At 57.3% G+C, this 23362-nt stretch overlaps 1 protein-coding gene across 1 annotated transcript in view; it reads right to left on the bottom strand.

Annotated features, from left to right (window-relative positions):
* SNX7 (sorting nexin 7) overlaps positions 1-12902 on the bottom strand; it is a 42606-nt gene extending 29704 nt beyond the window's left edge. The window contains exons 1-2 of the mRNA XM_054712076.1: positions 12742-12902; positions 753-935 (exon numbers count right to left, since the gene is read on the bottom strand). Coding sequence (XP_054568051.1) covers positions 753-935; positions 12742-12885 — 327 coding nt within the window. The 5' untranslated portion in view covers positions 12886-12902. The remainder of the gene's footprint in view (positions 1-752; positions 936-12741) is intronic.
* Between the last annotated feature and the right edge of the window lie 10460 nt (positions 12903-23362).

The following is a 23362-nucleotide window of genomic DNA, read 5'->3' as shown; positions in this document are numbered from 1 at the left end:
CTTCCCCGGCCCGGAAAGGCCCAGATCTACGGTGGACCGGACAAGGGAAACCGAGCTGCCAGCGGCTCACAGCGTAACTACTTCCCTCGACAGGGACGGGATCCCTGTCCCAGCTGACGTGGCCGACCTGGGCGTCCTGAAGACAGGTACGAGCTGCCCCATGGGGACGTGATGGCCGATCTCCAGCTCAGAAAGGTGTGGCCCCAACCGGTTTGGCTCAGTGGATAGAGCGTCGGCCTGCGGACTGAAGGGTCCCAGGTTCGATTCCGGTCAAGGGCATGTACCTTGGTTGCGGGCACATCCCCAGTGGGGGGCGTGCAGGAGGCAGCTGATGGATGTTTCTCTCTCATCGATGTTTCTGACTCTCTATCCCTCTCCCTTCCTCTCTGTAAAAAATCAATAAAAGATATTTTAAAAAATACTTTAAAAAAAGAAAAGAAAGAAGGTGTGTTCTAGCACGTGAACTCGGAGCATAACTAACTCCTCCAACCTAAAACACAGTTTCCCCGGGGGCTGTTTGGTCATGCTTCCTTTTCATGTCTCCCCATAAAAACCTGGGCACTCGGAGCTCAGGACGAACGGGCTCAGGCGATCTACACCCCAAAATGCAGTATCTTACCCAAAATGGTTAAAAAAAAAAAATACAGATAAAGCCAGCCAAGGCTGTGCGACGCTGAGCGTTTCCAGTGAGCGGGGTGCACGTCGAAGTCCGAGGACAGCCCCGTGCTCGGGGACCGGCCTTCCATACGCACCTGCGTGGCGACCCTGTACGTGATGAAGGTCTCGATGGTGGTGACGTGGCTCTCGGGGTCGTCGACCGTGATGAAGAGATCCTTCAGGTCGGGCTCATCCTCAAACTTGACCTGGTTGATCATCGACAAGGGGGACGTCGGCATCGTCGGGCTTAGAGAGTTCATGTCCATCAGGGAGGCGTCCTGAGGGGGAACGGCAGCTGTTAGCCTCTGCGGGGAGGAGGAGTTAGAGCCTCCTTCCCAGCCCCACGCGATCCCTGAGACACGTCGAGAGCGGAGAGGGATGGACTCCCGGTGCAGCAGGGCCCGTGGGACGTAGATTTCTATCTCCGCTCCCGCTCAAGGCCCCACGAGCGTCAGCAAAGAGCGGCACAAACAGATACAAACCAAACAAACCAGGACCCCGAGGCCTAAGCCGCAACGGAAAAAGACGAGACCCAGCCAAGCTGGAGGCCGACTGCCGAGCGGCGGCGGGGACCCCGGCCGGAGGGAGCGGAGGAGGCGCCCCGGGGAGGAACCGGCCGCGAGGACGCGGAGGCCCCTGGTGGCCCAGAACCCAGGAGCCTCGGACCTGGAGTCCCGACACCGCGGGCACAGAGGGAGGGCACAGCGGGCACCGGAGGGTGGCTGGAAAGCGAATGCCCGACACCACCACCACCAGAGCCGGGGACCAGGTGAGCGTCCGCGATTGTGCGGAAAACTGCGTCCCGTCCAGGAGGTCTCTGCACTCAAGGGCGCCCTGCAGGACGGAGGGAGATGGGTCCTGAGGAAGCACAGAACCAAGGCCAAGCCCCTCCCCTCCATGAGGGGACCCAGCCCGCTGGCCTCGCTGGCCCCGGACGTGGGCAGGAAGCTGGCTGGAGGTGCCCTCTCCCAGCCGACCCTCAGCCTCGGCAGCATCACCCACGGGGAGGCCGGCCGCGTGCAGGGCGTCCACTCAGCTTTACGGCCCAGAGATGGCGGGCGGGGGGGGGGGGAGGAGGGGGGGAGGGGAAGGGGAAACGGGGGAAGGGATGCAAGATGCACTCTGAGTGCAGGAACTTAAAGTGATAGCAAAACAGCTGAAAAGGATGCCAGGCGTCGGAATTGCTGCTGACTTTCACGTTTTTAGCGTGAGCGTCTGTATTTCCAAGTTTTCTAAAATAAACACGTTATCTTGAAAAAAAAATACTGAAACTGTTCGAGTCACCAGCTCTGCGCGGTGTTCAGAGACGGAGAGACCCCTGTGACAGGCGACAGGCGCCGTCCAGGGCCGTCCGGGCAGAAACCCTGGGTCGCGTTGGACTTCTTTCCTGAACTCATCCCAGGGGCACAGTGACACAGAAAATGCAAAACTATGCCGGGAGCACACGGAACGGGACTGTCAGGACGACTCATGGGTGCCAAGACCATGGATACTAAGCAGCCACTCAAAACCAGAGGTTCCAGCCCGGCCCGCATGGCTCCGTGGCTGAGCGTCCACCTACGAACCAGGAGCTCACGGTTCGATTCCCCGTCAGGGCACAGGCCTGGGTTGCAGGCTCCATCTCCAATGGGGGGCGTGCAGGAGGCGGCCGATCCATGATTCTCTCTCATCATCGATGTTTCTCTCTCTCTCCCTCTCCCTTCCTCTCTGAAATCAATACAAATATATTTTAAAAAAAACAAAAACACAAGTTCCAAATAAATGTGCGATCAGTGTCCCAAATCTCCCTCAACAGCCATTGCATAGAAAGGGGAGGATTTAGCTGACACGTTTTGGGTTGATGGGCAAACGTTCTTTGAAAGTCACTGGCATTCCACGCAGTCACCTCTGAACCCACCCACCCCTCCTGTCGCCCACGGCGTCGTTCAGCACTCTATTCCTCCTGCTAAGATGCGTCCTCCGTGGCGTGGGAAGATCGCCGCTCCAGGGAGCGCACTGTGGTGTCGAAAACACATGCTTCCGTATCGAGCACAGAAAGAAAATCACAGGCTGAGCTTGAGCAACGCCCCACGTTTCCGCACAAGGATCTGAATGACTATGAGTCACTCAAAAACATTCTGAGCCCTGGCTGGTGTGGCTCAGTGGACAGAGCGTCGGCCTGCGGACTGAAGGGTCCCGGGTTCGATTCTGGTCCAGGGCACGTGCCTGGATTGCAAGCTCAGTCCCCAGTAGGGGGCGTGTAGGAGGCAGCTGATCCACGATTCTCTCTCATAGTTGATGTTTCTATCTCTCTCTCCCTCTCCCTTCCTCTCTGAAATCAATACAAATATATTTTTAAAAAACCACATTCTTAAAGTCTCAATAAAACTGACTATCCGAAGTGTTTTAGAGTCACTTAAGAAAATGGAAAGGAACTATGCTGCTAATACCTACAGGACTTGCAGTTGGACGTGAGTGAAGAAAATAAGTGTTTGAGAAGATCCAAAACAGCACTTCACCGATGGATGATTCTCCTCACTGAGGTTTCTGTCTCTCTCCCCCTCCCTTCCTCTCTCTGAAATCAATAAAAATGTATTTAAAAACACACACACACACACACACACACATAAAAAAATAAACAAAAAAAACAAGCAGGGGTTTGCCAGTCTCTGACTGCTCAGGAGATGACCACCAAAGGCCCAGGTTGGAGGAGAGAGGGAGGACACCTCTCAAGTCCTTCCTCCTAGCCCTCAGACACACGCCTCAGGGGCATCGCACACACGCCACGGAGCACTCCGACGGCTCGAAGCCGCTGCACACGGCTATCTTCTCCCTACAGGCAGAGGAGGGAAGACATCAGCTTGCGAAGTGTGAGACACACAACGCTGGCGTGAAAAGGCCGTGAGAACAGAACTGCTGAGGCCCCGGAGCCGGTGCCCGGAGGAGCCGGTGGAAAAGCGGCGTCCGAGCAGCAGCGAGGCTGGGGGGGACACGCCTCTCCACGGGCCTAAATTTAGACTCTGCAGCTGTGTTTTGGTTGACGGCTCCTTCCCACCCGCCTGCTTATAATAACAATAAGAACGAGGCAGGCTTCTGGGGACACTGCGGACCACGTGCCTGGAGATCCCAGCAAAGGGGCAGGCGGCACGCCAACCCGCGGGCGTAGTCTCCACACCCTCCTACGCATAGACCTTCATTAATTCATCCATGTCTGTGTTTCTATTTTGCAACTGTGTTGCCTGGAATGTACCTGGACTTCCTCGGGTTTTGTGCACGGCGAGGCTATACTGGCCATAGACATTTTTCACATAACTTTCTGTTCCAGGATTTTCCCCTTCGGCAAAAAAAGAAAAAAAAAAAAGAGGCACATTTTTTAAGAAGTCTCTGTAGTCAGGCAGAGCTGAACTTCATTCAAGTGTAGACACATACCACCTGGGAGAGCCCGGTCACGTCACTGCACACATACCACCTGGGAGAGCCCGGTCACGTCACTGCACACATACCACCTGGGTGAGCCCGGTCACGTCACTGCACACATACCACCTGGGAGAGCCCGGTCACGTCACTGCACACATACCACCTGGGAGAGCCCGGTCACGTCACTGCACACATACCACCTGGGAGAGCCCAGTCACGTCACTGCACACATACCACCTGGGAGAGCCCGGTCACGTCACTGCACACATACCACCTGGGAGAGCCCGGTCACGTCACTGCACACATACCACCTGGGAGAGCCCGGTCACGTCACTGCACACATACCACCTGGGAGAGCCCGGTCATGTCACTGCACACATACCACCTGGGTGAGCCCGGTCATGTCACTGCACACATACCACCTGCGAGAGCCCGGTCACGTCACTGCACACATACCACCTGGGAGAGCCCGGTCACGTCACTGCACACATACCACCTGGGAGAGCCCGGTCACGTCACTGCACACATACCACCTGGGAGAGCCCGGTCATGTCACTGCACACATACCACCTGGGAGAGCCCGGTCACGTCGCTGCACTTCCGAGCGGGGATGGGAACGGGTGAGGAGGACAGGAAGTGAGGCACACACGAACCAATGTGATGCGCACGGCGTCTGCCTGAAGGCTCGCTGTCCGTGATCTTATGTGGAACATACCAGGACCCAGCACAGTATGTTCTAACACCCAGCAATGAAAGTCAGCCGCCCCTTCATGCAAGAACACGGGGACACCTCTCAGGCTACATGTTAAGGGGGAAAAGCAAAGCAGAGGAGTGTGAATTCATGCTTAAAAGTCCTAAAGCATGTATGATCCAAAACCGCATAAATCCTTAAAACACATGGCTTCGAGCTACAGGTATAAACTTTATGAAAACCAAACAAATGACCGAGCTCAGATTCTCCCTTTCCTTCCAGCAGAGGAGCGAGAGCCCTGGGGAGGCCACACGGGAACATCGGAATGTGGGTGAGGGTTTCTGTCCTAAGCCGAGTCCCGGGAACGTGGGTGCCAGTCTTATGATCCTACTACCAGGAGCCTGCAAGCGTTTCACAGGAAAGGCCAGACGGGAAGTGTGGTCTCGTCCCCGTGGCCATGGTAGTGACGCGGTCACGGCGGCACACCAGTGAGCAGGTGTGGTGGGTGCCAATAAAGCTTTATTTGCTCGCCCTGACCGACCGCTCGCGACAGGAGGTCTAGATGTGATGCGGTTACGGAACATACAGAGACAGGCAGAGCGCACACATGCTTCTCTAGCTATTCTTTTGTGTGCGTGAGAATATTCTACAATGAAAGTCATTTTAAACGTTTTAACGATCATTAAAAAGGTAGGCTCCATTAAAAAGAATAGGATGTATGCTTGATGGCTGGAAATGGTGCATGGATTTTCTCTTCGCAGTTTTCTCGTGGAACTCAGACACAAACAGGCGTCCTGACCTCTGCCAGGGAGGGGGGCGGGGGGTAAGTTCGCTCAGATTCCCGCACCTGCGTTTCTTTGGGGGCTTTTCTCTTACCCTCAGACAGACAGACAGACAGACACTCACGAACGTTTTAACCAGCTCAGTGCAGGTGGCTGCATGTGGAAGCAAGAACAAGGAAAGAACAAGGAAAATGTGGAGGCTGAAAGGCAGGCAGGGCTCCCTCATACACGTAACAGACATGTAACATGCGCAGCTATGTTCTGTTCCTGCATGCCACGAGTGCCAAATTCCACCGGGCGGGGTTTCCTGCACTGGCCGGGGGTCCTGGGGACGCGAGGGAACCCGCAGCCACCGCAGCCGCCGTCGTGGCTTCAGGGATGACTAAGCAGAGGGGGGGTCATTACTCAGAGCTCCCGGGGTGGAAAGTGTGACTGTGGGCAACGCCTCTGCACACCCAGCTGGGAACGCAGCCGGTCGGCCCGCTGCCTCTGAGGCCGGGCTGGGGGGACCCCACCCCCCCACACCGCTCCCCTCCAGGGGAGGCCCTCCCTGAGGCCAGCCACGCCCACACTCCAGGCTCATTCCTGCGGGACCTGATACTCACCCTGGGGCCAGGAACGCCAACATGCCCCTCCCCGTCTCCTCAGCAGCCAGGCCGGCTACGTGGGATGACTCACGGGGGCAGAGCCCCCCCCCACACACACACACACACACACACATACCGCACACGCGCGCGCGCACACACACACACACACACCGCACACACACACACACACACACACACACACACACACACACACACACACACACACAGCCTCCAAGAAACACCCCCCGCAGCCCGGAAGCACCGCCCTCGCTGTTTCACGGAAAAGGGCCGCCTCCTGCAGGTGCCTCCACGGCCCTCCTCGGACTCCACGGCGTTTCCCACCATTCCCACCCGGTCCGGAACGGCAAGCATTCGCATTTCACCTTCCAGGCCTTGAAAGGAGGAGGGGGAGACGCCCGGGATAAAAGGTCCAGAGGTGGGGCCCCTGTGCCCCCCCCCCCCGGGAGGTCTCGTCTATTTATTTATTTATTTCTGTTGACTTCGGAGAGGGAGGGAGAGGGAGAGAGAGAAGCATCCATGATGAGAGGGAATCACTGATCGGTGCCTCCTGCACGCCCCCCCACTGGGGATCAAGCCCACAACCCAGATATGTGCCCGGACCAGGAATCCAGCCTGGGACGCTTCAGACTTCAGGCCGACGCTCTATCCACTGAGCCACACCAGCCAGGGCGGCTAGAGGCCTTCATGCATGTGTGCGGTCTCCCTCGGAGGACTCGCGAGCGTGAGCCATGGAGGTTATCAGTTATGACTGACGCCTTTCCAGTTATCTCCATTCCACTCGGCAATTTCTTACCCAGTGGGAAGTTTTCCCTCTTTTTTGGATTTAACACGACAGGAAAAAATTGTTCTGAGAGTTCCACCATGCCATCTGCCTCTAACTTTGCCAGAGGACCACTACGGGAGACGGGGTGACTGCTCCCAGCGACCCCCTCTTCCGGTGAGAGGCCCGCTCCTCCCTCTCAGAGCCTCCCGCGGGCGGAGAAGAGGCCTGCCCGCGGCCCTGGCCAGGGACGTGCCGCGGATAATGGCAGGTGCCTGGGCAGCCACTGCCCGCTTCCCGGGTCAGGGTCCCTCCTTCCGTCTTGATCCCCAAAAGGAAGATGTGAAGCCAGTCCCCAGCCTGGGACAGAGCAGCCCCGCCCGCCCTGCCCCGCCCCACCCCCCCGGGCGGGCCCCAGAGGAAGGACCAGGCGGCACTGCCCGAGAGCCCCCGGGACCGGAGGAGGCGGCCCAGGGCCTCGCCGCGTGAGAGCTGGCGGAAACCCCATCAACGCTCATAGAGTAAACACATGCATGTACATACGTGTGTACACACGCACACACGCGCACGCACACACTTAACCTGCTCAGAGTGAGTGCCGAGGAAACGTTAGGGATGGTTTTCCCAGGTCTGAAGACTCGCACACCGAGAGCTGGCCATTCGCTTCGGGTCACACCTGACGAGGCTTTCATTTCCATTTCATACAGGATGCCCGCTCCTAATGTGTCGTTTACATGACGAAGCCCTGGTTTTCACTTCAAAACTTCATGTCTTATATCAGAAATTAAATCCACGGCTAAAACAGAATTCAGTGACGGCAAAAATGAGCCCAAAACGTCATGCTACGTGGCAGAATCGGCACCAACGAGCGCTGGTGGGCGATTCCGGGGCATGGGTGCCACCCCGGGCGCAGGCCGCAGCTGGGGAGGGCCTGGCGGGCGGCGGCGGGGCTGGAATGGGCGGGGGCGGGAGGGGACAGCTGTAATTCTCTCAACAATAAAGACAAGTTAAAAAGGACACACGGTCACTGCTTTTTTCCTCTTGGTGTTTACAGACAAAGTTCTAACTTGTTCTGCAGCGGCGACAGCTTTGCTGGAGTCTGAAATGAAGCCTCCTGCGACTCCTCCCGATACTTCCTTTTTGACCAGGACTTAAAACACACATGGAGCCGGGACCGGTGTGGCTCAGTGGATAGAGCGTCGGCCTGCGGACTGAAGGGTCCCAGGTTCGATTCCGGCCAAGGGCATGTACCTTGGTTGCTGGGCACATCCCCAGTAGGAGGTGTGCAGGAGGCAGCTGATCGATGTTTCTCTCTCATCGATGTTTCTAACTCTCTATACATCTCCCTTCCTCTCTGTAAAAACATCAATAAAATATATATATTTTTTAAAATTTAAAAAACAAAAACACACACATGTGCTGAGCGGTCTGTAGCTTTGGGGCCCCACGTGGGAACCCCAGGCTGCTCACAGACCATCCTGGTAATGAGGGTAATTACGCCTGTAAATCCCCGAGCTTCCCGCACACGCCAGGTCTTATCTCATGTCCTGGGCTCGAGTTCCTGTAAAAGGCCGGTAATCAGAGCTGCCATCCACTGAGGGCCACATCGCACGTGGCTGTGACCTGTTCCCTACGCTCGCTCAGTGACTGCTCCCTCCACACAGCGTCTTCTCCGGGAAGAAAGATCCGCTTGTTTTATTGTCACGTATTTTTTTTCCTCCAGAGGAGAACTTTTTCCTTCAACCGCAGGGAAATGGGCCCATCAGTCTGGTCCACTTTTTTGCACGTCTCCTCCTCTCCTCGGCCCAGTTCTCACACTATTGTTGAAACTGCTACCTTTTTCTTTTTCTGAATCATCGGGGAGGCAGCCTACCTGCCAAGGCCGAGGCAGGATCTTTTAAGTCAAGGTGCTGAGTCGTCCTGTGGTCCCCAACAGGGCCTCCTGTCCTCCTCCCGGGACGACAAGGTGAAACCGTACAACAAGGCTTCCCTTGTCCACACTCCCTCTCTCCTGGATTCATGTTGCCGGTTAGAATCTCCGCCCCATCTCCCACCTGGACCCCAAGAACGGAATCTCACATTCCTTTTCCCCCAAAAAATCCTTAGCACGGCATCTTATGTAAAAACTAGAGGCCCGGTGCACGAAATTCATGCACGGGGGGTGGAGGGGTGTCCCTCAGCCCAGCCTGCACCCTCTCCAATCTGGGACCCCTCAAGGGATGTCCGACTGTCCGTTTAGGCCCGATCCAGTCGGACATCCCTCTCACAATCCAGGACTGCTGGCTCCCAACTGCTCACCTGCCTACCTTCCTGATTGCCCCTAACCGCTTCTGCCTGCCAGCCTGATCACTCCCTAACCACTCTGCTGCCAGCCTGATTGATGCCTAACTGCTCCCCTTCCAGCCTGATTGCCCCTAACTGCCCTCCCCTGTAGGCCTGGTCACCCCTAACTGCCCTCCCCTGCAGGCCTGGTCACCCCTAACTGCCCTCCCCTGCAGGCCTGGTCACCCCTAACTGCCCTCCCCTGCAGAGCTGGTCCCCCCAACTTCCCTCCTCTGCTGGCCTGGTCACCCCTAACTGCTCTCCCCTGCAGGCTTTATCGCCCCCAACTGCCCTCTCTTGCAGGCTTGGTCCCTCCCAACTGCCCTCCCCTGCTGGCCTGATCACCCACAACTGCCCTCCCTTGCAGACCTGGTCCCTCCCAACTGCCCTCCCCTGCTGGCCATCTTGTGGTGGACATCTTGTGTCCACATGGCGGCAGTCATCTTTGACCACATGAGGCAGCCATCTTGTGTGTTGGAGTGACAGTCAATTTGCATATTATCCTTTTGTTAGATAGGATTAGATAGGATAGAGGCCTGGTGCATGGGTGGGGGCCGGCTGGCTTGCCCTGAAGGGTGTTCTGGATCAGGGTGGGGGTTCCCTTGGGGCGTGGGGTGGCTTGGGCGAGGGGCCTGTGGTGGTTTGCAGGCCAGCCATGCTCCCTGGCGACCCAAGCGGAGGCCCTGGTATCTGGGATTTATTTATGTTCTATAATTGAAACTTTGTAGCCTTGAGCGGAGCCAAGCCTCCTGCTTGCTCCATGGCGGCAGCCATTTCTATTGTAGCCTTGAGTGGAGGCCTGGGCCCACCAGGGCAGGCGGAAAGCTTGGCTTCCTCCATTGCTGGGGGCGACCCAAGCCTCCTGCTCTCTGCAGCTGCAGCCATCTTGGTTGGGTTAATTTGCATACTCACTCCTGATTGGCTGGTGGGCATGGCTTGTGTGTATAGCAGAGGTACGGTCAATTTGCATATTACTCTTTTATTAGATAGGATACTTAACATGGACTTCTCAGGTATTTGTACTATACTGGGGAGGGGGGGAGTGGGGGGAGGTGCCGGCGTGGCTCAGTGGTTGAGCGTCGACCCATGAACCAGGACAGTGGTCGGCAAACTGCGGCTCGCGAGCCACATGCGGCTCTTTGGCCCCTTGAGTTTTTAGCAAAGGCCAGCTTAGGAGTATCCTAATTAAGTTAATAACATTGTACCTACCTATACAATTTAAGTTTAAAAAATTTGGCTCTCAAAAGAAATTTCAATCGTTGTACTGTTGATATTTGGCTCTGTTGACTAATGAGTTTGCCGGCCACTGGCCTAGACCAATGGGCCAGGTGCCCACAGACTAAGAGCCGCAGGTGGTTCCGAAACTTCCTAGGGGCCTGACAGGGAGCAGGAAGCACCAACAAGCAGCTGGGGCCAGGGATGGGGCCGAGGCTCCCGTCCTTTTAAGAAAATGCAGAAGTACACAGACAAAACTAGGTGGGAAAACACATGTTTTGCTAGAATGAAAAAAGAAACCTCCACGAGGCTGGGTGCCTCGGAGAGCCTTGGAGATGTAGTCCCAGTTCCGCCCAGACAGCTGCAGGCGATGGAAGGAAAGGGTACTCAGAAATGCGCCTGCTCCTTTTTTCCTAATCCCTCCCCTTTTCACCCAACCCCAGCGCCCCCTCCCCTCGGCCGCTGCCAGTCGGTCCTCTGCACCCAGGAGTCTGTTCCTATTCTGCCCGTCAGGTTAGTTTGTTCACTAGACGCCACACAGACGTGAAGCTCACGGTGCTTCTCTCTCTGGCTGGCTAACTTCACTCGGCACAAGGCTCTCCAGCTCCCTCCACGCTGTGGCAAAAGGTCCGATGTCACTTGAACCCGGATGGTTTCGTGAACCAATGTCACCCCAATACATGCAATACAAACATGAGCTACAGAACGGCCCGGCTGCACCCTGCCCGTCCCTTCCCACCTACACCCCCACAGCCCCGGTAAGGGTCCACGTTTCCCGGGCCGGAGTACCCCTCCCCTGAAGCTCCAACCCCATCAGCTTCGCCTTAGATCCGCCCCTGCCAACAGGGGCTCAGGACATCCGGCTTCCCTGCGAGAGGGCTGGGGCGCTCAGAATCTGGGACAAGAAGTCATGTGACCAGTTTAAGAGGATCCCAGGTGATAAGGCGGTGCCACTCCCACCACTCGGCCCCTCCCAGGCCGGACCTGTCCCCCGTGCAGAGCCTTGGGGATAGTCCAGGCCCAGTGGTCGGCAAACTCATTCGTCAGCAGAGCCAAATATCAACAGTACAACGATTGACATTTCTTTGGAGAGCCACATTTCTTAAACTTAAACTTCTTCTAACGCCACTTCTTCAACACAGACTCGCCCAGGCCGTGGTATTTTGTGGAAGAGCCACACTCAAGGGGCCAAAGAGCCGCATGTGGCTCGCGAACCGCGGTTTGCTGACCACGGTCCTAGACTAACGGTACCCTCCCAGGCCAGCCAGCTGTCCCTCATGGGACAGAAAGGGCGTGGGGGACATGGAAGGCAGGCTCACTCTGTGCTGCGAGGGGACCTCAATGGAACCCCCTTTTACGAGGTGAACACGCGGGAAAGGCGATGACTTTAGCTGACACCGGCTGCCATCGGCCTGCAGCCCTGCCTGCCTTTTCTGGATTCCCCCCTACATTTTCTCCCTCTTTGGGGTCTGAGTCTAACTGGTCACCTTCTCCCTTCAGTCGCTCCCCCACAATAAAGCACTGATGACACGTGTCGCTTCACCCAACACCTCAAGGTAACATTTACCCACTTCCCAGGCGTCTCAGCCATGAACACAGTGATGTCCTCTTCTACCCCGGGGCAGCAAGGTGAGAAACTGGGGTGACATTCAACTCCCCCCCTGCCTCCCCCCACCCCCGCCTCCCGCCAAGAAAGGCATTTTTCTTTACAAATAGCAACTGTATCCACAGTCCACACACACACCGTCCACCAGGAACGGAGTCCGTTTCCCTCCACCTCCAGCACACCTCAGAGGGCCTGGGGTCCCAGATGTGCCCGGCCCGGACAGAAGGGGTGGCAGGGGGGTGGGGGGAGCAGCTGGGTGTGTGGGATCCTAGGCTCCGAAGGGGAGCTTCCTGGTGGACCCGGGGGTAAACCGGTGTACCCCCCCCCAAGAGGGGGCTCCCTGGCACCTTTCCCGGGGGACTCGAGACGCCCCTCGGGTGTCCCCAGGCCCCAAACCCGCCACCGGCGACACGAAATCAAAAGTCACTTCTCTAGACTCCATCTCCCTCCCGGAGCGCCCGTCCGGCCGCAGCCGAAACCAACCGGCGAGGGGCGGGGAGCTGGGCGCCGCCGCCTCGGGTTTGGCCACCGTCCCCAGAAGTCCGCGTCGGGGAGGAAGACAGGAGATCAAAGCGGGGAAATCACAACTTTGCAAACTCCCCGGAGCCACGGCCCTGCCCCGCGGGCGGTCAAAGGGCGGGCGGCGGGGGGAGCGGGGCCGGTGCGGGGCGCGGGGCCGGGGCCGGGGCGGGGCGCGCGCTCACCTTGCTGAACACCTCCAGGTCGTCCTCGTCCCCGTCCAGGGCCAGCGCCTCGGCCGGCAGCAGGGCGCACGGGCTGTCCCCGCCGGCGCCCCCCGCCGGGAGGCCCGAGGAGCCGCGCGGAGCCGCAGGGAGCTCGCCCTCCATCCCGGGAGTGCGCGCCCGCCCCGCCGCCCGCCCCGCCGCCCCCGCCTCCGCGCGCCCATTGGCTCCCGCGCGGCCCGGCCTCCCGGCCTCCAGCCCCGGCCGCGCGCAGACGCGGAACTGCCCGCTCGGCCTCCCTGGCCCGGGGCCCCGGGGGCGGGGGCGGGGGGGACGCCGATCCCTGAAGATCCCGGAGGCCCCGTCCCCGCCGCGCCCCGGCTCCGGCCGCCCGGCCACGTCTCCGCGCGCGCGGGGTCCCAGCGCGGCCTCCGGGGGTCCCAGCGGGCCCGGCGCGCCCGGAAGGGAGAAGCGATCCCGTGTTTGCTGGACTTTGGTGGTTTCCTGGCTTTCTCGGGACGGTGGTCTTAGACTCTCACCAAAGGAAGGCAAATCAAATAGAAAAGACGTGCCGCGCCCTCCCCCCGGGTGAGGAGGGTTTCTGACCCGGTGACCGGGTTCCTGCGGTCCTTTCGCGGTGGAGACGGACCTGGGAGTGAGACGCGATTTCAAACTTAAAGTTAACGCGCCTCCCGCGCCTCCTGAAGGCCGAGGGGAGAGCCAGCTGGGCGCTCCGCCCTGGCCCAGCGGGGGTCAGGCTCCCAGCCCACACCTTTCCAGAAAAGCCTCCGTTCCAGGGCGTGAGGGCAGTGCACCGGGCTGGCCTCGGCCTCGGTGGGCGACTCCCTCAGGCCCAGCTTTCTCCTCCCCGATTCCCTGGAAAGAATGTCAGACATTCAAACAGCGCGAGGGCGGCGCTGCTCAGAGGGCTGCTCAGACCTTCCCTGGCAAAGCATCCAGCCCAGGCGTAGACATTTCAGCCCCAAAGAGATTTGCCGGGTGGCGGGGCTCAGGGGTTGAGCGTCGGCCTATGAACCAGGAGGTCAGGGTTCGATTCCCCGTGGGGGCACAGGCCCAGGTTGTGGGCTCGATTCCCCAGTGTGAGGCGTGCAGGAGGCAGCAGATCTGTGATTCTCTCTCATCATTGATGTTTCTCTCTCTCCCTCTCCCTTCCTCTCTGAAATCAATAAAAACATATTTAAAAAAAAAAAATAAAGAAATTAAAAGATGTAAGATAACTTGGGGAAATAGAGAATGTCCCTATTTCTGATTGGAGGACAGGCCTTAGGGATACACTCCCTCCAAACTACTCGAATGCACTGCGCACTGGTCAGTGCCTGCCCACCTTCTTCAGCAGGATGGCCCCGCGCCCTGACTGCTCTGCCGTCCCTGGTCCCCGAATGCCACCCCCCCCCACCCTTGGGGAATGAACAACAGTCCCATCCCCTCCAGGAAAACTTTACAAGGGACACATTCTATTCCCCAGGTAGCATTTAATTTTATTCCATCTTTTTTTTTAAAAAAAAAATGTATTTTATTGATTTCAGAGAGGAAAGGAAAGAGAAATAGAAACATCAATGATGAGGGAGAATCACTGATCGGCTGCTTCCTGCACGCCCCCCTCTCCCCCCCGCCACCCCCACTGGGGACTGAGCCCGAAAGCCAGGCATGTGCCCTGACCAGGAATCGAACCCTGACCTCCTGGTTCATGGTTTGATGCTCAACCACTGAGCCACCCCGGCCGGACAATTTTATTCCACTTTGAAGGTTGCGTTTGTTTCGTGTGCACGCCTTGCATTCTTCGGTAAACGATAGCATGTCGAGGGCAGGGATCACGTGGTTGAGTAATAAACACACTGTCCGATGCGGCCGGAGCCTCTCCCTGAGGTCTGCGGGGAAGGAACACCGCTGGGGAGGGATGTTTCCCCCGCTGAGCCCCCTCTGGCGCGGGAGGCAGATGCGAGGGTTTCTGGCCGCAGCCCGAACCGGGGACTGCGTGAGGACACCACGGGGACGCCCAGCGCCGCGGAAAGCACGGAGCCCGGCTCTGAAGACACACGGGCGGCGGCACAAACCCAGATGACAGGGCGAACCCACGGGAGAGCTGACGGGCACCCACCGCTGCCCCCTCTCTGACCCCCGCCGCCCACCCCTCCCCGCGCCGCCACCTCCACCTGCTGCCACCCCACCGCTGCCCCTGGCGCCCGGCTGTCCCTGCTCTTCCTGCCACAAAAGTGCCCTCCCCCGCCCCCCAGTCCTATTTCTTTGTTACTAGTTCTCCTTTCAAAACCCAGGCGGGCAGATCTCCTTGGCATCAACCCTGTGGCAACAGACTCCTTTGGCCGCCACGATACTAAGACGGTCGTCCACGTGTCCTCTCCCCCTCCCTCCAGCGCCTGGCACTCGCCCCCACCTCCCCAAAGGAAGAAACCCGACCTGCCCACGGGCGCAGCTCCGGGCTCCTGGGCCTCCACGTCTTCCCGTGGAATACAATGAGCCCCGTGCTTATGGCTTTAGAAGCTGCCACTCACCGTCTGTGACCATATCCGTTTTGTTCAGACGCTGCCACTCGGTTTACCAAGAGTCTGAACCGAGAGACTCCGGCGTGCCCGTGGCTCTCAGAGACAGGTTTTGCAACAACATCGGAAGGTGCCAAATGGCGGACACATTCAGTGTGACACAGTGTGGCGATTTGAATGTAAAATTGTAGAGACCGTAGCTACATGTGGTCATAAAGATGATCAACTGTTAACTACCCATGCTGGCATATGAAAGCCTATGTGCTGTACAGAAATCACTCATTTATTTTTTATCTTTATTAAAGGGATTGGAGTGACATCGGTGGACACGATCCTATAGGGTTCAGGCGTGGGAGTCTGTGTGACAGGATCCACCACTCAGTCAAACCTCCTCCTGTCACCTTATCTTAGGGCCCCCTTCCCCTGCCCCTATAAATCGTTTATATGTGACCCCCCTGCCCCCTCCCCCCCCCCACACACACACACAAGATCACTAGATGCCAGTGAAATGATTGCCAACGACCTCAGCAGAAGGCTGGAAAACAGACCGGAAGTGAAGGAGTTAGGATAACACGGAACACGGTTTACCAGGCTCCTAAAGAGACGGTAGCGTGTCCTTTTCTACCTGGGTGTCCCCAGGAGGAGGCGGGGAGCGGCCCTCTCTTCTCCGTCCCGGGGGGTGGGGGGGCCCTACTGTGTGAATCAGCGTCAGGACTCCTGCCAGCATAAAGGACAAGAGCTCTTTGTGTGTGTGTGTGTGTGTGTGTGTGTGTGTGTGTGTGTGTGTGTTGGGGGGGGTGTTAAAACATGGGTATCAGGGGGTAAACATACTCTTTAGAAAAACAAGGAAAATGCATGAGATCGTTGATTAAGTGAAGTCTGCAAAAAACAACCTTAAAAGATGCCCGTGTTGAAGGAAACAGAGAGAACACATTCTCAAAATTCTAACCGCGATAACGCCGACGCCGGGCTGACGCGTCCCGGCAGACCCAAAGGGAGTGCTGACAGGTGTGGGCTTTGGAGACGCCGGGGAGAAGGCAAAGTGCTGGCATTTGGAGGCCGGCAATGAGCCCCGCACTTCTGGGGGAGTGAGCGAGGGCTCTGACGCAGACGGGAGGGACTCATTACACCCCTGTGTCCCGCACACGGGGGCTCCCCGGGGGTGAGCCCTGAGGCCCCATCGGGCGCCCGCCCTCGGTGATGCCTTGCCGCGTGTCCGTGCTGCGCTCTGAAGCGCAGAGGCCGCAGCATTACCACGCGGGGAATCCATCACGGCCCAGAAGCCCGGGATTAGCGGGATATACGGTGGTCAAGTCCCAGGGTCTCAGCAATCGATAGCTAACTGCCATTTGCCGCCTTCAAAATGCCGCCCCTTATATCACCAGAACGGCCCGGGGCTCTGTTTATGGGAAAGCAATCCCCGGAAGAGTGATTGAGAGAGAGGAGCTCAAGGAAAGATAAGCAAAGTCAAGGAGAAATACAAGGCGGCTTACAAAACGGACCCGCATCAGGAATCAAACTGACGTGAGGATTCGAGCTAATAGGTACCGGGTGGTTAGAAAAAGACTCGCCTTCAAGAGAAAACAACGAAAGGCTGTACATTTGGTGAGACGTCTGCGGGCACCCGGAGAGGACGTGGAGAAGGAAGGAAAGAATGGGAAGCCCTCAGGCTCGGGTCGGTGTAGGGTAGCAGGTGCGTGCTCAGACCCGGGAGCCTTTGGGCATCTGGCCGCGGCGGCCACACCCGCCCAGGGCTTCCCTTCGCTCCCGCTCCCCAGAGCCAGTCTCGTGGTGTCCTATAACCAGACATCCGGGCCTAGCTGTGCTGCTCAGTGGTGGAGCATCCCCCTAGGAACCAGCAGGTCACGGTTCGATTCCCAGTCAGGGCACATGCCTGGGTTGCGGGCTCAGTCCCCAACAGGGGGCAGCTGATCCATGATTCTCTCTCATTGATGTTTCTATCTCTCCCTTCCTCTCTGAAATGAATAAAAATATATTTTATTTTTATTTATTTTTTAACCCTTTGCACTCGCTTGCTTTTTTTCTCGATTCCTTTATTCTAATGCTAACCGTGTCGAGTCACACTCGACATCCGAGTGCAAAAGGTTAATATATTTTTATTGATTTCAGAGAGGAAGGGAGAGGGAGAGAGAGAGAGAAACATCAATGATGAGAGAGAATTATGGATCTGCTGCCCCCCTGCACGCCCCCTACTGGGGATTGAGCCCACAACCCGGGCATGTGCCCTGACTGGGAATTGAACCTGGGACTCTTCAGTCCACAGGCCGACGCTCTATCCACTGAGCCAAACCAGCCGGGGCGATAAAAATATATTTTAAAACAAACAAACAAACAAACAAATAAAACACCCGAGTTGCTTTCAGTCTTTCTCAACGTGTATGCAAGCGGTATCATTCGTGTTGCTAATACTCCCTTCCAGGTTTCATGAACAGATAAACCAGGCAGGTGTCCAGTCGGATCCTGCCCCCTGGGGGGCACCCCCTGCCCTGTCCCCACAGGACCTCGCCTCTGGGACCCCACCTCCCAAACACACTGCACATCTGCGCCCCACTTGGTTTGGTCTCCTGCGGCTCCGCACACGGGGAGGTGGGCGGTGGGAGGGCCCAGGGGAAGGTGCCCGTGGGTTTCTGGGAGGGACAGGCCTGCTGATGCACGTGGGCTGAGGGGGAGGAAACCAGCGCGTGTAACTGGTCCCGCCACGCTGTTTGCGTGGATGATTGTCTGGTCCCACAGGCGGGACCTCCTGACGGAGCCTGAGCGAACAGGACTCACCGGGTCTGAGCTGACCACCCAGGTCAAACTGGGAACCGCTGGGATCCCAGGTCAAACCCGCTGGGATCCCGGGTCTCACCGGGTCTGAGCTGACCGCACAGGCAGCCCAGCCCCGCTGGGATCCCAGGTCAAACCCGCTGTTTGTGAGGTACGCGGCCCGGCTCTGTAGGAGCTCTGGGGCCCTGTGGGGAACGGGGACCTGGCGTTGACTTTGAGCTGAATTATCGAAGATGCCACTGAGGTGGAAGATGCACCTGTACCGGCTATAGGACCCTCAAAAAAAAAAAAAAAAAGGCAAGATTTTAAAGAGCACACGGACAGTGCCCATCGGTGAAAACCTCATTCAACGGGCATGGTTAGGGGAGGGAGCTCACGAGTTTTCTCTCTCAGTCTTCCGTCTATAAAATACATTAGTCAACATCATGCCTCTCTTCTCTGGCCCTGGCGGCTCTCGTTTCTATAGTTACCACTTTTACGACATTTGGGTCCCATAAATCCTTTGTCAATCAATACGGAGAGGGTAGTTTTTTGTCCGTTTTTTTCTTTTTTTTTTACATCTTCTCGGGGTTGAAAGTCTGCTGGCAATTCTTAGGCCTACAATGTGTACCAGGCGAAATGTTACCGAGGCCTTCATCTGTTTTCCGTCTGGATCTAGACGCATTTGTGGTGCCCCCCCGCCCCGAGCGGGAAGTATTGATTTTTTAATGGGTACACTTTTCTCTAATGGAGGCCATCGCTTCATCCGACATCCGCTCCTCTGTCCAAGGAGCCGCTTCTCGTTCCCCAGCCATCACCGCTCTCCGCGGCCCGGGAAGGCTGCCCTCGCCGAGAGCCTGTGCGTTCTCTCCAGGAAAGGGGCCGTGGGCCTCCCGTGCCGGGAAGGCGAGGGGATGTTAGTCATTGATCCGCTGTGACACAGAATTTTAAGCCCGGGGTTTTAAAACAGAATGAGCTTTATTCTATGTAACAGACACACTCTCTCTCTGTGGACATCGGGTGGGCACTGTCCCCACACTGGTCATTTTCTCCACTTTGTGCAGATCCTGTGGGGAGTTAGGGTGGCGGGGGCTGTGGGAAAGTCAGCCTTTCTAGTCCACCTTTAGGAACAGGAAGATGCCTCCTGCTGGCGAGGAGGGCGGGACCCCCTCAGCCAGAGGCCCAGTCACTGACTGTTGGCTGGAAGGGGTACCTGGAGAACACAGCATGAGCCTCAGGGACCCTAAGGGATGCCAAAGGGAAAGCTGGTTCTGTGAGCCGAGGCCTTGCCCAAACATGCTCCCCTTGGGTGAAGACCATGGCCCCTGCACAGCCCCCCGAGAGAGGGCGTCTGGCGCCAGCAGAAGGACAAGGGCAAGGTCGTAAAACTACACGGGGTGGGGGGTAGGGGGGGTGGAGGGTGGGAGGGGGAGACCTGGGCCAACCTGAGCCCCGACTGCTTATGCCTGCTCCCTCCCCATTCCCCGCTGGCTCTTTCGGGGTCAGACCACCTGCACCCAGGTGCCCGGAATAAATTGTCATTTTGAGGACACTGAGCCCTGAGTCCGTTCTGTGTGCCCCCGGCCCAACCCCGAACCTTTCCTTGGCCACATAACCGCTAGGCATCCCCCAATAATCTGAGCCCCAGGCTGTAGAAGGTGCCAGAAGAGGGCTTCTTTTCTGGATTTGCTACAGCTCTCTGGTCTTGGGCCAGGAGGGGTGGAGACGCGTCTGCCCTCTCTCAGTCCTATCCGGCTCCCTGGACGAGGTGCTCTTAAGTGCCTTTTGGCACCTGCCGCCACCATGGCCTTGCTCATGGAGCTGGGCTACTAGCCAATATTGATTGATTTTTTAAAAAAGCTACCGGATCCTTTATTAATTCAAGGGCAGCTTGCTCTGGCCCTGCAGGGCCAAGGAAGAGCAGTCCAGCCAGGGAACGCTGAGCATGCGCCTCCAGTGGCAATCAGAACAGCTCAGTGGGGCTGAGAGGCAGCCTGAGGAGGCTCCCTGCAGAGATGAGGGGGAGGGGCTGGGAGGCGGGGCCGGCAGGGGGGGGGCGTGGCTGGGAGGCGGGGCCGGCACAAGGGGGCGTGGCTGGGAGGCGGGGCCGGCATGAGGGAAAGGGGCTGGGGGGCGGGGCCGGCAGGAGAGGGAGGGGCTGGGAGGCGGGGCCGGCATGAATGGGAGGGGCTGGGAGGCGGGGCCGACAGGAGGCGGGGCCGGCAGGAGGGGGAGGGGCTGGGAGGCGGGGCCGGCAGGAGGGGGAGGGGCTGGGAGGCGGGGCCGGCAGGAGGCGGGGCCGGCAGGAGGCGGGGCCGGCAGGAGGCGGGGCCGGCAGGAGGCGGGGCCGGCAGGAGGCGGGGCCGGCAGGAGGCGGGGCCGGCAGGAGGCGGGGCCTCAGGTGCCTTAGGTGCGGCTGCAGAGTTGGGACTGGGTTCTGAAGCTGGAGGCCTCCTGTGTGAGGCTGAGCAGGAGAGCAGCATAGTAATGAGCGGTTGCTTTTGTGTTGTTCCTGAGTGGGCGTTCACTCTGGATGTCGATGAAGAAAAGCTTAGAGCAGGAGACACTGGAGGCCTGGTGATCAGCTAGGACCGTGGTCGGCAAACTGCGGCTCTGTTGACTAATGAGTTTGCCGACCCCTGCCTTAGGGAAAAACACTTAAAAAACATTTTAATAATGTACTAATGTCTTTAACCTGAATTCAAAACTTCTGGGTGAGGGTATTGCCTTACGCAGTGGTCGGCAAACTCGTTAGTCAACAGAGCGGCAAACCGCGGCTCCCGAGCCGCATGTGGCTCGCGAGCCGCAGTTTGCCGACCACTGAGCTAGGAGGTTCTCCATCACTTATTGAGCCACCTCAGTGCGCCGCCAAAGGAGCCACTGCGGCCTGATGTAAAGACAGGCCGGGAAGGCGGGAGAGAACGGAACAGGACCTTTGATTACTCGGTGGGTAAGGGATATAGAAAAAAGTGATGTCAGAAGTGACCACAGCCTGGCCGGCTCGGCTCAGCGGATACAGCAGCGGCCGAAGGGTCTCGGGTTCGATTCCAGTCAAGGGCACGTATCTTGGTTGCAGGCTCCTCCCCAGCCGGGCCCTAGTTGGGGCTCCTGCAGGAGGCAACCAGTGGATGTGTTTCTCTCACATCGATGCTTCTCTCTGTCTTTCCCTCTCTCTTCCACGCCCCCTACAAATCCTCGGGTGAGGATTAACAAAACTAACAAACAAACAAAAAGTGACCACAGAACCTGATTTGGGTAATTGAATGGGTTCTTGAAATCTGTTTATTTCTTTCTCTTATATACCAACACACACAATTTTCACAAAAGTGTAAGGTGACTTCGAAAGATTATAAGAAGATATTAAAATGTAAGTTATCATAAACTTTCAAGAGAGTCTGATAAAGAAGAGTAGGATTTCAATTTTACAAATCTATAAAAATAGTCCTCAACTTTACAAATTAATTAGGTTCTCAACTTTCCGCTTTTGAGTGCATTTTAAAAATGCAGATCTCCTTTTATGATCGTAGGCACTATGCCATGTCCTCCTAGTGCCGGTAACTCGTGCTTTTTATCCGAACTTCCCTCCCAGGATCGGAATTCATCCTAAATTCTTAAACAGCATCAAGGGCACTTAGCGATCGGATTTCTATCCATTTCAAAACTGAAGCCATTCAATAGTAAGGATTTTTAAAAGTCATAAATACCAGTTCAAGTGATTAATTCTTTAAAAGCTGGACTTACTGTTGCATAAAAAACAATGAAGCCTTAAATAATACATTTGACAAAGCGTGAATGCCACTGTGACACACTAGAAAGCCACGCGTCTGTGAGACTTAGGGGGGGGGGATGGTTCTTTAAAACCCCGCTGTCCATCTCCCGTGGTTTAAAGGGACAGGAACCGAGAGGGAGCGACATCATGTGGCTTTTTCAAGGTCTCAGCGCGATGGCACCATTTTAAAGGGCTGCTGTCCTTGAGACGGCACACAATTCCCAAGATCGGTTTAAGGCGAGTCTATTATTTCCCTTCTTCCCAGAGAAAAGAGCAAAGTCACTTAGGGCAGCGGGGAGTGAATTTGCTTTTACCGAACCAGTTGATTCCTAAAACGTCCAAAGTGGCGTCATTGGGCACATAGTGTGGGGCTCGTTGGCCCTGGATGCAGTGGGCTTTATTGTGACCTTAACGCGTTACTCAACAGCAAGAACAAAACGAGGTTGCTAAGTGCCATGGGGGCAGGGTTTGGGGAAGGCCTCTGCTATCAACCGGCCAACCAGGTAACCAGCCAACCAACCAACCAACCAACCAACCAGTTAACCAGCCGACCAGCTAACCAGGTAACCAGCTAACCAATCAACCAGTTAACAAGCCTAACCAGGTAACCAGCTAACAAAGCCAACCAGGGAACCAGCCAACCAACCAACCAGTTAACCAGCCGACCAGCTAACCAGGGAACCAGCTAACCAATCAACCAGTTAACAAGCCAAACCAGCTAACCAGGTAACCAGCTAACAAAGCTAACCAGGTAACCAGCCAACCAGTTAAGCCAACCAGCGAACCAGCTAACCAGGGAACCAGCCAACCAGCCAACAGCCAACCAAGGCACAACTTTCTGGGATTCCTGCCCGTAGGCACGTTACTCAGGCCTGCATTTTACGATCCCAGCACTATCTGCAGTTTTAAATACAAGTCATCGGGCCAGTACCAGTTTGTTTCTACAAACTCGGACCCAACATCCTGCCGGGCCAGTCCCTGAGCTCTGGCAGGGCCGAGACCCGGGTGGGCTGCCGAGACGGAGAGCGGGTGGGAATGTCACCAGACCACCCAGCGTTCCCCGAGGAACCAGGGGCAGCTGAGACGGCAGGAGAGGGCAGGGGAAGAGCCGGTCAGTGGCAGAGATCGGCGTCCCGATGGCCCGGGAATGGGGGCCCGGGAGACGAGGCCTGAGAGAGCCGGCACCGGCCAGAGGGCCAGGCGCGGGAGGGAGGCCCCTGGGAAGCCGGAGGGGCCGCGAGAGGGTGTTGAGGGAAAACCCGCGTGAGGCCGTCTTCTGTGCCGGAGAGGAGGCTGCTGTGGACTGACAGCTCGAAAACAAATAGAAAATGAGTGTCCGCCAGGAATCCAGGCCGCGCAGGCTCTGGGCCCCGGACCCGCCGGGGAGAGCGGGCAAGAGGATGAGACGGAACCAAGCCGAGGAGTGCTCCCACGGGAAGAGCGGCCCCTGTCCCAGGAGGGACGGTGTCCTCGGCCGACCAAACAGCCCTTCCGGCCTCCTCATCCCGCCCACTCGCGACCTTCCCACGGAGCCACTCCGAGGGCCGCCAGCCGCGGCCTCTCTGTCCCCTCAGCCTGCTGTTCC

This window comes from Eptesicus fuscus, chromosome 22, assembly GCF_027574615.1.
Source record: "Eptesicus fuscus isolate TK198812 chromosome 22, DD_ASM_mEF_20220401, whole genome shotgun sequence".
Classification (NCBI taxonomy): domain Eukaryota; kingdom Metazoa; phylum Chordata; class Mammalia; order Chiroptera; family Vespertilionidae; genus Eptesicus; species Eptesicus fuscus.
This window is presented reverse-complemented; position numbering and strand designations above follow the sequence as displayed.